Below are 14,443 nucleotides of genomic sequence, written 5' to 3'. Positions count from 1 at the left end.
ACATTGGTCTTTTTGGAATATATAAATAATCTTCAAAATATAAAAGATCTTCTACAAACTTGAATTTTTCATTGTTAGGGCATTGCTTGATATTACAAACTAATAAATTTTTAATTGATGCTATACAAATTTATTCAAAAAAAACTTGAATTAATAAATATAACTATAGAAATAGCACAAAGACAAAATTGTTCTAGCTTCAAAAGAATGGTATATTATTGATCAAATGCTGCTTCTTTGACCTTTGGAGCAAGATATAATCTTCTTGATAAAGCATTTAATAGACCTTGTTGCTTTTATAGTCAATATATAATTATAAAATTAACAAAAAATAATGACATATTCCAATGAACTTGGAAGGGATTCAAAATCCAAGCTAATATGAAATACTCCAAATTTTTGTGATCTATATATATAGTCACAAGATGTATAATATTTTCTAATAAATAATATTATTCTTAGAAAGAATCTATAATTATAAAAAATTCTTTATTATAAATTTTATAATTGATCTTTACGATTGAAAACTTTTTAGAATAGAACACAACTAGGTGGAGCTTTCCATCTTTTTCTATTTGTGATAATATAACTCCTAATGCAAAATTAGAAGCATGAATCTCCAAATAGAAGACCTTCGTGAAATTTGGATGCAATAAGATTGAAGTTGTCTTAGAATAAAAGTTGCCTTCAAATCTTAAAAAGCCCTTTGTCCTTGAAGTTTTTATTTCAATTTGTCTTTAGATGCTAACCAAATAAGAAGAATAGTAACTTAAGAATAATTCTTGATAAATATTCAATAAAAATTAGCAAATCTAAAAAAAATATTATACATCTCATATTATTTTTGAAGTTATTCATTCTATTATAACTTAAATTTTCTTTGGATCCATCCACTTTTGCTTGATAGAATACACATTTCTCTAATTTGGCATATAATTCTACATCTTGTAACTTTTCCAAGACTAATCTTACATATTCTTCATATTCTTTAAGAATCTTGGAGTAGAATAAGATATCATCAAGATAACAAATAACAAACTTATCTAAAAACTTTCAAAAAATATCATTCATTAAATCCTTGAATATAACTAGAACATTTGTCAATTCAAAAGACATGACATTATATTCAAAATATCCATACTTTATCCAAAATATTATCTTTCATTCATCTCTTTCTTTAATCTATACCAAATTGTATGCTCAATAGAGATCTATTTTGGTATAGATTTTGACTTGACCAAATTGCTCCAAAAGCCGTGATGTCAATTTAGTAGATAACAATTCTTCACTATTATTTTGTTGAGGCCGAAATAATCAATATACATTTGCAAATATCCTTCTTTTTTCTTCACAAAAAATATTGATGCACTTATTAGAGATTTAAAATATCAAATAAAGTTCTTTTCAAGATTTTTATTGATATAATCCTTCAATGCCAAAATTTTATTTTGTGATAGGTTGTAGATTGGACCAAATGGTAGTTGAGCTCCTTCTTGAAGATCAATGGCACAATTATATGGTCAATGTTTTGATAATATATCAACATTCTTCTTTTTGAAGACATCTTGAAATTCCTTGTACTGCTTTGAGATAGCTACTAATAAGCTTACGTCTTCATGAAGTAGAATTACATAAATAATAAATGGAATTTTGTTCTTAGTCATCTTTATAAAAGCTCTTATTCCAAGAAATAAAGACTTTGTTTTTGTTGATAACTTCTTGATAGGTTTTACTAAAAGAAATTCTATAGAGAATTCAATCTTATGAAACCACTAATTTATAGATGGATTATATCTTTTTAAATACAAAAGTCTTAGAATTATAGAATTGGATAGGATTCTAATAATATTGAATATTAATTTGTTACTATGGCCTTCAAATGATATTTTCAGCAATATGGTCTTATAAGTAACATTGCTTGAAGATAAAAGTTGATCATCTATTACTTCTACATATACAAGTTTTAACTTTTGTACTAAAAGAATTTTATGAAGTTTAGAAAATTCCTCATTTAAAAAGCAAGTAGATGCTCTTGAATCTGATAAGGTATTTTTTTGAAGTTTTTATAGGCTAAGAAATAAGATATAGTAAAACAATAAGTAGGCTAGGCAAAGAAAGAAGAACCTTGATGAATTTGAGGTATTGAGATGTCTAGCTATATGGTTCCTATTATACTTGGGTCTCTTTTCTTTTTCCTAAACAATTGTAATTCTAGTCCTGGTTGTATGTTGTTTCTTCACACAATTCTCAAATTTATAACCTACTTCACTACAATATAAGCATAGGCCTTGCTAAAATCAACATTTCTTCTTCTTTATTGTAAGAGATTTGAATCGTATTGCATCAATTTGCATATCTTCAACTCTAGAGTATAAAACTAATATATTTATTGAAGTATGAGAGTATAAATTCTAATATATTACTTTGTCAAAGTCCACAAGTATTAATCTTGATAGTCTTAAAATAATCAATTATTGTACTTTATAGCTTGATTGATAGCTTCATTGAGTGTTTGAAGATCAAGTAATGATAATAATAGATCTTTCATATCATCCCTTAGTTTCTAATAGAATTGGCTCATAAAAGCTTATTTATTTCAATCGATGTTACAAGTGAATTGCCTAAAATCAGATGCAAAAGTTGATACAAAGCATGACTCTTGACGTAATGAGAAAATCTTCATTGTTGCCCATTAAGTCTTGACATGTTTTTCAAATGCCTCTACAAATGCTTCTAAGAAAGCTTCAAAGTTGCTCAAGATAAGAGATTTCTTCTCAAATAAATAAACAAACTAAAAAAAAACTTGTCATGTAAACAAGATTTCAACTAAATCAACTTGCAATTCTTTTATTGGATAGCGCTCAGATTGTAGAAAAGTTACCAATCAAATTTGGTTAACATATCCTTGAAACTTTGAGCATGTACTATCAAACTTTTTTGGAAGACTAATCTGAGGCCTCTTATGTTGTTGAATAGGTGAATTTTCTTATTCAAGTACAAGTGCCACCACCTTCTTAGATGTAGAAGCTTGAAAAAGTGGTTGCATTGCTCCAAGTCTTACATCTCCATGAAATCTTCCAAAAAATCCCTCAATTTCAGTAGTTTTACAAGCTAAAGCATTTAGTGTGTTCATAATAACTTGAACTTGGGAAATTCAAGTGAGTGATACTTCATTATTTTGGACTAAACAAGTCATTGAATAAGTCATTGTACTATATTATGTACTATTGATTCTATTTGTAGTGTGAGATGAAGTTGCCTCAACTGTAAGATCTGGTTGTAATGACATAGCTGAGAATTAACTTCAATACCTCTTTGTCTACTCCACTGCTCTGGGGACCAATTTGGACTGTAGACATATGTTGAGAGAATTGTAGGTATTGTCTGGGAGGATTTGGGAATTTAACTTTGGCAACGTTTCCATTCATTGTATTGGTTGGGCAAAAATGCCCTGCGCTCTACTGTAGACCCATTTCATTTATTGGGTTGGTCACTAGTTGCATGATGGAGTCCTTTAGGTACAGGGAGAGAAATGGGTGTAAGAAGAACTGATGTATAGAACTATCTGGAATTTCATCTCAAATGGGAAATAAGTTTAGTTTTTGGATGTGCACTTGGTGGTGTTTAGTCTCTTGAATAATTGCAGCTGGTAAAGTGGAGCTCGCATGATGATTTGAAGCCCTTAGTCATCAAAAGAAAAGGCCGATACAGCTGGACTGCTCCTTCGTGAGCTCAACAATTACCAACTTCCGCTGAAGATGTTCAAGAATCTTCTGCAGGTACTACTGGTGATGCAATCTATGCATTAGTTGGTAGACGTCGCAGAGTTGAACGTCTGTTGCATGATTTCGGAGTGGAGACTACCGGCACAGTTAATAAAGCTAATTGAAGTTATTCCATTATTCATTTCTATCATTACACCCCTGGACAGGAATGCTGAAGACGCCAGTACAACTCGTACACTGGTAATTTCCTCGAGGCTTTGAGCGATTGAATCATACTGTATAACAGGGTAGAAGGTTGTGGATGTCACATTCGAAGTCAGCATTTCATAAAATGGGCTCACCTACACAAGCTTTAAGGTGAATTGTGATTTTTATTTCACCTATACCTACGTGAACATAGTCTATAATGGTACATTGTTCAGAGGGAAGTGAGTCAAAAATTAGCTTAAGGCGGCTGAGGACAGCTTTGGAACTGATTGATGTTACTACAATCATGAGGATCCTTGTTGATTGCAAGTGGCTCCTCTTTGTATGAAAGTAGATATTACGAAAGAAAAGAATGTTACTTTCGTAAACAGAAGATCTTGAAATTCCCCTACAGTTAGTGAATTGTCCATCAGTTCAGTAGTTAACACGCAGACAGATTCTAAGTCAGGATTTTTATCTGTCGCTGGTTCACATTACAAATCTGTTTTAATCTCAACTTCAGTGTCAACTGCCACAGAAGTTTATATTTATAAGAAAACTGATATATTAATGGAAGTCTATTTACCGATGATACTGTTCAACTTGTAGACAGTGAAGATCTTCGATTCTACTTGTCTTCCTGTAATGTCTGAACTCCACTTCGTAACGGTCAAACCTGCTACTGACACAAGCTGCTGAAAGAATATTGAGAACTGCATTTTCTGCATTTCTGGGATGCTAATTTAGTCACAAGGACTAATGATAAAGTCCTAGTTGAGTGAAGTCTGGTTTGGGAAGAGCTCATAATCGAGCACATGATGCGCAGGCGTTCCTCATTGTTGTAGCAGCGTCCTGATGAGCCACAAGTGATTTGATCACCTCTGAATTAATCCACCTGATAATGTTCATGGCTAGTCTTCGGGTAACTAGAGCTCCTCCAACTTCAGGTGCTAGATACCGATCTGATTCTGAACCCTTGAAATCGAACCTCTGCCTTCATGGAAATGTTCCCTCAAAGACTACTGAAATTAAATAGAATGAGATATACAGCAGTGGTTACGGAGAGAAGGGAATTTCGGTAGCAGGCAACCAGGATGGGCCCTGAATGAACGAGCTCACAGAAAAAGCCTGAGCTTGAGATGTCGAAAGCTGACTTGACCATGTAACACGGTTGTTGATGGTGGCGGCACCAGGACCATAGGTTCCATACTCGGCAGCAAATAGGGTAGAGAGAGCAAAGTTTCCGTTCCATGGCAACCAGCCCGAGGGATCGATGATCTGATCGATATATGTTCTGATAAACACGGTGCGGGAGAAAGTTTTCCATGGTCTGCCGAGGAAGGCCTGGTGTGCTTGCCGATTAGATTGAAACAAGGCCACGTATTCAGGCGTTCCAAGGATAGAACAGTCTTGGAAGACGAGCCCAGTGGTTTGACCAGAATCTGTTCTACCCTGCAATTAAATCAGATGGAGGTACAATAAGTTTGGGTAATTTTCAGGAAGACCTTTCACTAATTCAGGACGAAGTGTGATACTTCAAATTGGATTTTCTAATAAAGTTCACGAAACAAGACTTTGAAAACAAAGCAAGAGTACTCGTGCGTTACCTGAGCTGTCACTGTGCTGGTGGTGGCTTCAGGCGCTCCAACACGAACCACCAACTGTGAGTTTTGGAAGAGGGCAGCAGAGTTTCCAAAAATAAAATCAACAGTACCTGAAACATACACATCCTTGTAAAACTGCCGTAACGAATGCGTGTAAAGAGAGTCCTGGAATCCCACAACGGCGCAGTTCTGGAAGGCGGACTGATCGCTATTTACTCTCAAGGCCACTGCTTGACGTCCAGCAGGGCCTGCGGTGTTCTGGAATGTTATGCCACGAGCTATGAAGCCAGAACCACTGACAGCTGCAACAACAAACGTCACGAACCAAGTCTCAAGTTTCTGGATTGGCAAGCTCAAGACTTCGAATACGACAAGGGAATGTTTATTTTAGACAAAGAACCCGCTCAAATGAGCACATTTAAACCTCTCATACACTACACAGTTAGACAATTCCAGCAAACAATTCACAACGCACCATTGCAAACAAAGTAACATTTATAACCTTTCTATACGATCATGTTGCACCGATTGATTGTTTATCTGATGTTAGAGAATCGGTTAGAAATTACGAACCAACTGTCGCTGTCGCCCAGGTGATCATGCCTGGTTGTGAATCACTCAAGCTGCCTGTTATAATTGTCTTATCAGTTCCATCTCCTAAGAACATGAGATTCGTCTTCTGCTTAGGAATTCTCACCACCTCGTTGTAGACTCCTGTCTTGATGTAAATCACGTATCTAAAGGCGCACAACGAGTTGAAGACAGTTGGTTTTCAGTTCCTTGGAGCTAAATGTCCAGGACAGACTTCAAAATAATTAATGTTTCTAATGTAAAATTTTTTATCCTTACATTATCACATCCAAAACCTTTACATTACATCAACTGAGACAATCTCTCTGCTGCACACCTCATCCTAAGTTCTTCGAATGCCCTGTGCTAGAAGTTGATGAAGAAAAAAGGAAACATGAAAGTACAGCTTCAAGCCTACGTCTGAAACCCTGAGCGCATTCCTAATGCCTTCCTCAGTTACAGAAACCATGCTTTCTTAGCAACACAGTAAATCCATTTTTAACACAGCAACCATCTTGCTGTTGACAGAAACTAAGTATCGGTTGAATGAGACCTACCTCTGTGTGCTCCAGTCTGGAGCAAGATCTACCGCACGCTGGATACTTGAGAACGCAGAATATATATCAACGGTGACAGAAGGAGATGCAAGAAGTGTCCCATTAAGGAGGTTATGGTCTTTGACATTGAGCCACTTGGGCGTCGAAACCGCAGCGCTCAGCTCGTGCTGTGCGACGAAGCTCGTGGTCTCATAGAGCATGTGATCCTTGCTAAGAGGAGGTGGCTTCCACAGAACGGTGTTGGGGCCGTAGTTCACAAGCGCGTCGGTCATGGCAAGAGCGTTGCTTATCATCTCTTGAGATGCGTCCAGTCGTCCTTTCATCTCGCTCACGAAGGGCAGCGCAGTGGAAGTTTGCCCAAGGCCGGCACTGCAGTCAGTCGTAAACGTGAGAGCCCCACTGAGCCATGCCTGCACGTCGTTTAGAAGCGGCCCATTGACAGCATTTTCAGAGTTTTGGGTATGGAACGCGGCCAAATCTGTCCCTTCACTGCACATTTTGGAGATGGAGATGAGGTTGATATTGCCTGAAGTGGCTGATTGTGCAGCTAATGTCTGGCTGTCAGCTTGCGAAATTGTTGCATAACGATGGGCTACTCCGATTGCGATGGCTACTAATTCTCGTGGTACGGCAGTAGCCGATCGAGGATCACTGTTCAATGCTCTCAAACAAGAAGCCGGATACCTTGTGGCAGCACAAGCCTCGGTGACAGCAACACTGGTACCACTGCCAGGCGCTACATCCTTCTGATGATGCTGCTTGTGGTCATGACGCCAATGTGGGTAGGACTTGAAGTGACTCTCGGGCATCACACTCGCTGCATTGAGAAGAGTAGAGATTAGCAAAATGAAGACTACACTAGCGGCCATCGATGCCATCCTTTCTCACCGCTCGCCTTGTCCCTGACTAGCTCTCCCACTAAAATTTCTCACATCGTCCGCATCACACTTAGCGCTGCAGCGCTACAGACCCTTGAGCTTCTATATTCGCAAGTGAGAATAGGCAGCACTCAAACTGACATGTGACTCATTTCTCCATCGACCTGTCAAACCTATGACCTCAAAGCCTCGCCATGACTTCGACCCCACCTCACGAGCGCGCGCGTGCAAACCAACACTGCTAGCTCTAGATAATTCCTTTCCTCTCTGTCTGGATTTCTTCGTCACGGGATCATTTGGACGTATATGAGGTTTCACCTAAATCCAGCGCGGCTGCAGCACATCGTACTGCAGGTCACGTAAGACAGGTCGACCATATCTACAAACACAGAAATAAACTCCCTAATAACTGAGCAACTAGGATGTCCTGTCGCCAATCTGGTGCCTCTGCAGCACATGATGAAGACGGCCAGGTTGTCACTAATGTCAGGCGTCGGAGTATTCATGAGGAGTGTCAGTGAGACTCATCGTCGTGCTATGCCGTTGAGGGATTATCCTACCATAGCCCTGTCACCATCCCTCTGCGACGGAGCCCTCACAGTTGGAGGTCATTCTCTGACCAGCTCGCCATCGCCGTGCAGCAGCTGTATGACGTTGTAAAATCGTAACTGCTGCTGGAAGGAGAGCTCATCCTGTCCACACTTGATCTCTCCTTTTGTAGGCCGCATATATTAGATCGCTTGCATACTTGATAATGCAACTGCAAGCTGTGTGAAATCATTCAACCAATGGATTTCAGATTCAATTCCAAGTTAGCATTTTTACAAGCTCTTGAAGGATGATGCATATTGGAGTATAATACTAATATGCTGCTGTGTGGATAGCGATTAACGGCACTCGCTAGGTATTGAACGGAACAAATCACGTATAGTTAATATTGATGTGCCGTGGCAGGTGACTGGCTCCTGCACGTATCGACATTAGTCAATACTAAATTCTCCCCTCGTTTAATTATCGCAACTCAGAACACGACTGCCTTCATACCCTAGCATCAATCAACAGCAATACTGTGGAGTGTACCTACTATCCCTTTCATACCGGCAACTTGCTACCTTGTAAATATTTAAGAAAAATTGTTCCTCACCACAAAACTTAAACCTCCAGTAGATTTCCGCAGAACTATTTCCGGATCGAATCAATACCGTTTTCTCATCATTTCGATACATTCACAATAGAAACACCTCACCATGATTTTCTGAGTCCTAACATTCCTTTTCATTATCACGAACTGCTGGTTGCAGTGGATTAAAACCATTCTCACCCACACAGGAGAGCCCACATCATTGCTACTGTCTACATTTTATTTCCGGTTGATGAGGACTCAACTTCGATTTCCAAAAACTATTTCCAGAGTGTGCATTAAGGAAAGCATGTCCAAAAATTTCTCTCATTCGCTTTCATGCGTTACCATTCGTGAGTGTGCATGGGGTTGGACTTACACACCACAAAACGGTGTTGCTTTGATACTTTTGCAAGTTAAAGACTTTCTCATTCACACTTGATTAACACTGGTTAACACTGTTCTACATTCATACTAAGTGGCCATGAGGTAGTCTTCGTAAGAATTTCTGATGTCCACATCAGTGTGATAGCAATCTCTAAGTCATTGAAATTTGCTTATTACAATGACTTCAATACAGAAACTAAACATGCATTAACCATTGTGTGTATTCTGCGTATATTACTTCTGGAAGAAATGAAGCGGAAACCCACAAGTTCCTAAGGCAGGGGGCAGTGTCAATGTGATATGCTTGCGTGATTCTATGATTATGCAAACCTAAATTACTGTAGCCTAATGCACATTCCTAAATAATCCTCTCTGCATGTCTGGGTTGTGAGGTATCTCACAATCAGGTGTTTCTCTCATTCAAGGACTGCATAGAACATTAGGGCAAGAGATATCTTCCATGCAACCAGAAAAAGCTTCGTGTCTCCAGGAACTAGGCTTGGTCATTTAGTCCTGATGAAATTGGCACACGCCCTGCCTCTTAAGTCGAACAAGGGGACTAAGCAGGATGGAGGATGTCTGAAGTAGAGTTAAGAAGCGATTTCAGGTTGAGCCAGAGTCTCAGGTATTTCCTCTCGTTGTCCTGTTTGTTGCCGTAATAAATTAAGCGTTTCTTCATTGGGAACGAGTTTGTCAGCTAACATGCGCTGCAAGAAGCCAAGAGCTGGCACACGGCTTTTGATGTATGCCTTTAACAATATATTGTAAACCTGAATGTTAGGTCTTGGGTAGGCTTTCTTGATATCTTGGAACTGTTTCTCAGCACTGATTACGTCCCCTCTCTCAGCATATGCATCCAAAACAGAAATCAAAGTTTCAACCCACAATCTGCTTCGACCCTGTTTAGAGTCACCTTGTGCCTCTTTCATTACTGCCAACGCCTTGTCAAGCTGATCCGTCTTCAAATACCCAGTCACTAGGTGATGATACGTGACGGCATTCTTCTTTCGGCCCAATTTCACCATGTCCTCCACAAGCTTTTCAGCCTTTTCCATCAAACCCTGTCTCGCATACGCACTCAATAAAGAATTGAACTGACGACTAAGGATCAAACCCTTTGACTTGCTCATAATTCCATATAATTCCTCTGCCTTCTCCACCATACCCAGCTTTCCAAATGCTTCAATAACTGTTATGTAACTCCTGTTCGAAACAACAGGGCCGCTCTTTACTTTCTCCCAAACCCGTTCAACACCCTCCTGGTCACCAACAGCACCATACTGTGAAATAAGAATATCATATGCAGAGCGATTCCTGAAGACATCACCTTCTTCCATCTCCTTTAGATAACTCCTGGCTTTATCTAGTAAGCCAGCATGAACACAGAAAGTCGCCAGGGTGCCAAATGTTGCTGCATCTGCCTTCACATTCTCATCAGCACTCAACTCCTCGAATATTTTCTCCATTCCTTCAATATCACCACTCCTAGCTTTCACATCCATCAAAATATTGTAGGTGTATACATCCTTTGGAACACCATGTGTCTTCATATCCGCCAATATCTCTGTTACTTTGTTCATCATCCCCTTCCGCTTGTATAAAAGCATCATCTGGTTAAAAGCAAATGGCAGAGTGAGAATGCCTGTACCCTTCAGCTTCTCCAACAAAGCATCAGCTTTCTGTGCCATTTGATAATCCGCATAATTCCTTAAAAGAGTGTGGTAAGCAAGCTCTGTCTTGAATTCGGGAGGAGAATCTTCCAGCAGCTGCTCCGCAACAGCGAACTGTTTCATTTTAGCCTTGAGATCGATTCGGACAATGTTGTCTGCCATCTCCCACTTGATGTTCTTCTCTTCTGACATCCAATCGGATATCTGCAGAACATAATGCAACTATGAGACGAGCTGGACATTCACAGCAACAATATAATGAGAAGAACATTACAAGCCTTGGTCAGAAATTGAGTTTAAATAATAAGCATAATGAAGATAACCTGCTTATTTTAAATAATCAACTACAATATGTCAGGCAGGATATTCACCTCCATAGCTTGTTTGTATCGCTGTCTGCGTCTAAGACGTATCAATATAGAAACCAGAACTCGCTTATCAAGTGCATATCCCTCGTTAAGCCACTCCTTAATAAGGGGTACAACCGACTTTTGTGGGCCTTGTTTCGTACTCTCAATTTTTTTCCACAAAGCTTGTTGGCTTTTGTATTTTTCTTCATCCAAAACTTTTATATCAGATGCAAAACCTTCAAGCGCACCTTCTACATTTTTTTCAAGATCAAGCCCATCTGCATTGTCATCCGCCTCATTCTCAGCGTTGGGAACGTCCTCAGATTTTCCTTCCTCAACTCCCGAATATGACTCAACTTGCGTAGAGAACGATCGGGAGCTACTTTGCTCTGGGACACACCAACTGTAGCCAACTCTATCCTGGCTGGGTGTAACACATCCGAGCCTGCGCGTCGTTGACGATGAGGACTTTGGCACTCCAGGTGAATATTCTCCACTGTTAACTATTTGAGCAGAACTTCGCTGGGCTCTGCAAAAAAAATCACCAATAATATATTAAGCCATCTGACAGCGTGCTGTTAACTAAGAACGCAATGATCTGAGGGAAATTTTACTATTATTATTATCATCATTCTAAAAACGATACAAATTATATAAAATATAACAAAATAACCGCTTTGTGACTTGCTGATCAATGAAAAAAAATTAAAAATTGAGTAGGCCAGAAAAGTTCATCAATTTCAGCAGAGCATTTTCCACACGATAAAGAAATCACCTAACCGAGTTTACCACAGTCTAGCAACTACATAAGGTTCTAACAGTTCAAACACCGCATTAAATAACATTTGAACAGACCATCACCTACATTAGGTGATAAAAGTGCCGTAGAAAGTAGGCCTGTTTTACAACTACATCAAAAGCAAGAGATAAAATAAAAACATACCGCTGCAAATAAGCAGCACGTGCTGCTCTCCACACTTTCGACATTGGGTTACGTCAACTTGTTCTGAAGTACCAATGAACGCACAATGTTAGTACAGAGATAAACGCGAAGAATCGTCTGAATTAGTAGTCGAGACGATGTAGAGCTTCACCCATGGACAACCTTGCGAAGAAATAAAATAAAATATTTGAGCAACAGGTGATGGCCAAGGTTCCATACAAGCGCCCCAGAAATCTTCATGAGGTAAGAGATATCTTAAATACCGCGCAGAACTATAAACCCCAATCACGACGTCAAACGTAAACCCTGATCACCTCATCACATTGTCTCCTGCTCTCAAATTAGCCTCTTATCGGCCACTACATGAATTCAATTCAGATTCTGACGCTGATATGTAACCCCGTTGAGCGAACCTGACGTACCGAATTGCGAGACTAAATGTACGTAACCTCACCATAAATTAATGGAAGCCCAGATTGGAGCTGTTATAACAGTACTGCGTAAGAAGCACTTCATTTACCAAGAGAATGAAAATTCAATCGGCAAAGACACTTGGAGTGTCATTTGTGGAACATATGGTCTTAAAACGATAAATAAAAACATGGCCATCACTTTCTGCAACGTCTAAACGCAATTAAGGACGAATTTTAAATTCTTCAAGATTCTTAAGCCACTAGATTTCGAAACGGCCTCGTTTCAGGATTTCTACGAAGGAAACAACTCTAAACCTAGATTATGGTAAAATCTTACGTCAAACTCCTTCAACCCTCCTTTCAAACTGTACAGAATGCTGTGAACTGAATGCCATAGATTCAAGGAATGAAGAAAAATAAGCGAAACTCCCCAAAAAAATATTGCTTTGATCCTTCTCTAAACCGAAGCAGCCTTAAACCCTAAACCCTAAAGCCATGATCTCGCGGGGAGCCATCTCTCTCTCTCTCTCGCTTGTCAGATTTAAGTAAGAAAAATTCTGGAGAGACAGACCAACTCAGATCGAATGCTCAAACACTTCCAATCGCAAGCGGAAAAAGAAAACACTAAACCCAGAAGAAACTTAAACCTTGGTACTCCTTCGGATTAAGTATTGGAATGAAATAAGACCTGAAGAAGAGGATTGCAGGGCACTGGATGAAGCGATCGCGCACATCAACAACCTGAAGAAAGAAGGGGAAGATGGGAAACTTGGCAGTGGCAATCCGGCGATGCAATTCCTGGGCGATCTGGTGCACCCGAAGCCCAAGGAATCAACCAAGCCCACGGACCAGTTGATGTATACGAAACCCTAAATGACCTGAGGAAAACCGGCAGCGGGGTGGAAGGGCGGGCGGGCGGCACCATCGCCAGCCCGGTCAGACTCTAATGCCATCTCAGCAGTTGCAGAATCTACCACGTGGAAGCGCCACATCAACCCTGCAGGGTATCGGAAGGCCTCCACCAATTTCCCGCCTTCCACGGTGGATCGTGCAACCCATGCTGGAATTGCCACGTCATCCCGACCCCCATCTCCTGAGCTTTCCTCAGGGGTTTTCTGAGGGGGATCTTTAATGCAGAAGAGGATGCTGATGAAAGAGCACACTGCTTAACAATGTATAATTGAATGTGTATAAAATAAATATTTAAACAAAATGAAGGACCGCTGTGGAAATTTTATTACAAATAAAATAAAATAAAATAAAATCTAATTACTGCTATAAAAACACAGTCTAACCAGTTGACATGATCATTTTCTTTTCAAATAAACGATGTAGTTAAATCTGGATGGCATATAGCAATTGGTAATTGTTTGTAATATGAAACAAAGTATTTTCTCTCAAATATATTCAATCACCTTGAAGCAAATAGTATGAATTTTATACTACATATATTTATTATTATAAATATTTAGAGTGCATTATGTTTCCTTTTCAGAATCAATCAATGAAATGATCAAGCATGGACAATAGCGTAAAAATTGTACTTGAAGTTATATTAATCTATTGTACTTGTATATGTTAACTGATTTAAAATAACCATATTTTTTTTTTCCTCAATGTGGGTTTATTTATTTTTTAAATTCTGAAATCCTTTGTTTAAAAAGAATAATTACTCTTTTCAAAATAGCATACTCAAAATTTTGCAAAATATTATACTTTCATTGTATTTGAACTATAATCAAAACAAGTATACTATGTTATTTTTTTATTCTATTTTGAATGATTTCATATTTTAAAGAAAATAATACATGATTATAGATTTAACTAACAACATAGAATGTATTTGTTTATAGACATTACTTTTATTTATAGAAAAATACAAAATATTTTCTATTTGAAATATTTATATACACAACAAAAGAAATTCTTAGACGTACCTTCCAATAAATAAGAAATATAAAAAACTCTACTAAAGAATCAAACTTTTTAAACAACTTTATTCTATTTAGCTAATCAATCACTTATTAATTTTAGGGTGTT

At 38.5% G+C, this 14,443-nt stretch overlaps 2 protein-coding genes across 2 annotated transcripts; both read right to left on the bottom strand.

The window, feature by feature from the left end:
• Nucleotides 1-4,414: 4,414 nt before the first annotated feature.
• LOC112274258 (pectinesterase) lies at nt 4,415-7,847 on the bottom strand. The gene is made up of 4 exons (XM_024503579.3): nt 6,643-7,847; nt 6,089-6,252; nt 5,519-5,817; nt 4,415-5,363 (listed from the first exon to the last, which is right to left on the bottom strand). The coding sequence occupies exons 1-4, from the start codon at nt 7,518-7,520 to the stop codon at nt 4,968-4,970; spliced, it is 1,737 nt and encodes a 578-aa protein (XP_024359347.1). The 5' UTR covers nt 7,521-7,847; the 3' UTR covers nt 4,415-4,967.
• Nucleotides 7,848-9,166: 1,319 nt separating this feature from the next.
• Nucleotides 9,167-13,278, bottom strand: LOC112274257 (large ribosomal subunit protein mL101 (rPPR4)). The gene is made up of 4 exons (XM_024503578.2): nt 13,092-13,278; nt 11,991-12,053; nt 11,069-11,576; nt 9,167-10,901 (listed from the first exon to the last, which is right to left on the bottom strand). Exons 2-4 carry the CDS (start codon nt 12,032-12,034, stop codon nt 9,618-9,620), a joined length of 1,836 nt encoding a protein of 611 aa, XP_024359346.1. The 5' UTR covers nt 12,035-12,053; nt 13,092-13,278; the 3' UTR covers nt 9,167-9,617.
• Between the last annotated feature and the right edge of the window lie 1,165 nt (nt 13,279-14,443).

Source organism: Physcomitrium patens, chromosome 21 (genome assembly GCF_059467195.1).
Source record: "Physcomitrium patens ecotype Gransden chromosome 21, ASM5946719v1, whole genome shotgun sequence".
NCBI lineage: Eukaryota > Viridiplantae > Streptophyta > Bryopsida > Funariales > Funariaceae > Physcomitrium > Physcomitrium patens.
Note: the sequence above shows the minus strand (reverse complement) of the source record. Positions and strands in the feature narration are given on the sequence as shown.

Bases quoted from the DNA above. Each gene is read 5' to 3' on its own strand.
- LOC112274257 (XM_024503578.2), bottom strand. From the start codon at position 12,034: ATGTCGAAAGTGTGGAGAGCAGCACGTGCTGCTTATTTGCAGCG. The intron at 11,577-11,990 runs GTATGTTTTTAT...TTTTTTTTGCAG, and splicing joins CGTGCTGCTTATTTGCAGCG to AGCCCAGCGAAGTTCTGCTC. The intron at 10,902-11,068 runs GTGAATATCCTG...TATGTTCTGCAG, and splicing joins GATACAAACAAGCTATGGAG to ATATCCGATTGGATGTCAGA.
- LOC112274258 (XM_024503579.3), bottom strand. From the start codon at position 7,520: ATGGCATCGATGGCCGCTAGTGTAGTCTTCATTTTGCTAATCTCTACT. The intron at 6,253-6,642 runs GTAGGTCTCATT...GTGCGCCTTTAG, and splicing joins CCAGACTGGAGCACACAGAG to ATACGTGATTTACATCAAGA. The intron at 5,818-6,088 runs GTTCGTAATTTC...TTGTTGTTGCAG, and splicing joins CTGGGCGACAGCGACAGTTG to CTGTCAGTGGTTCTGGCTTC.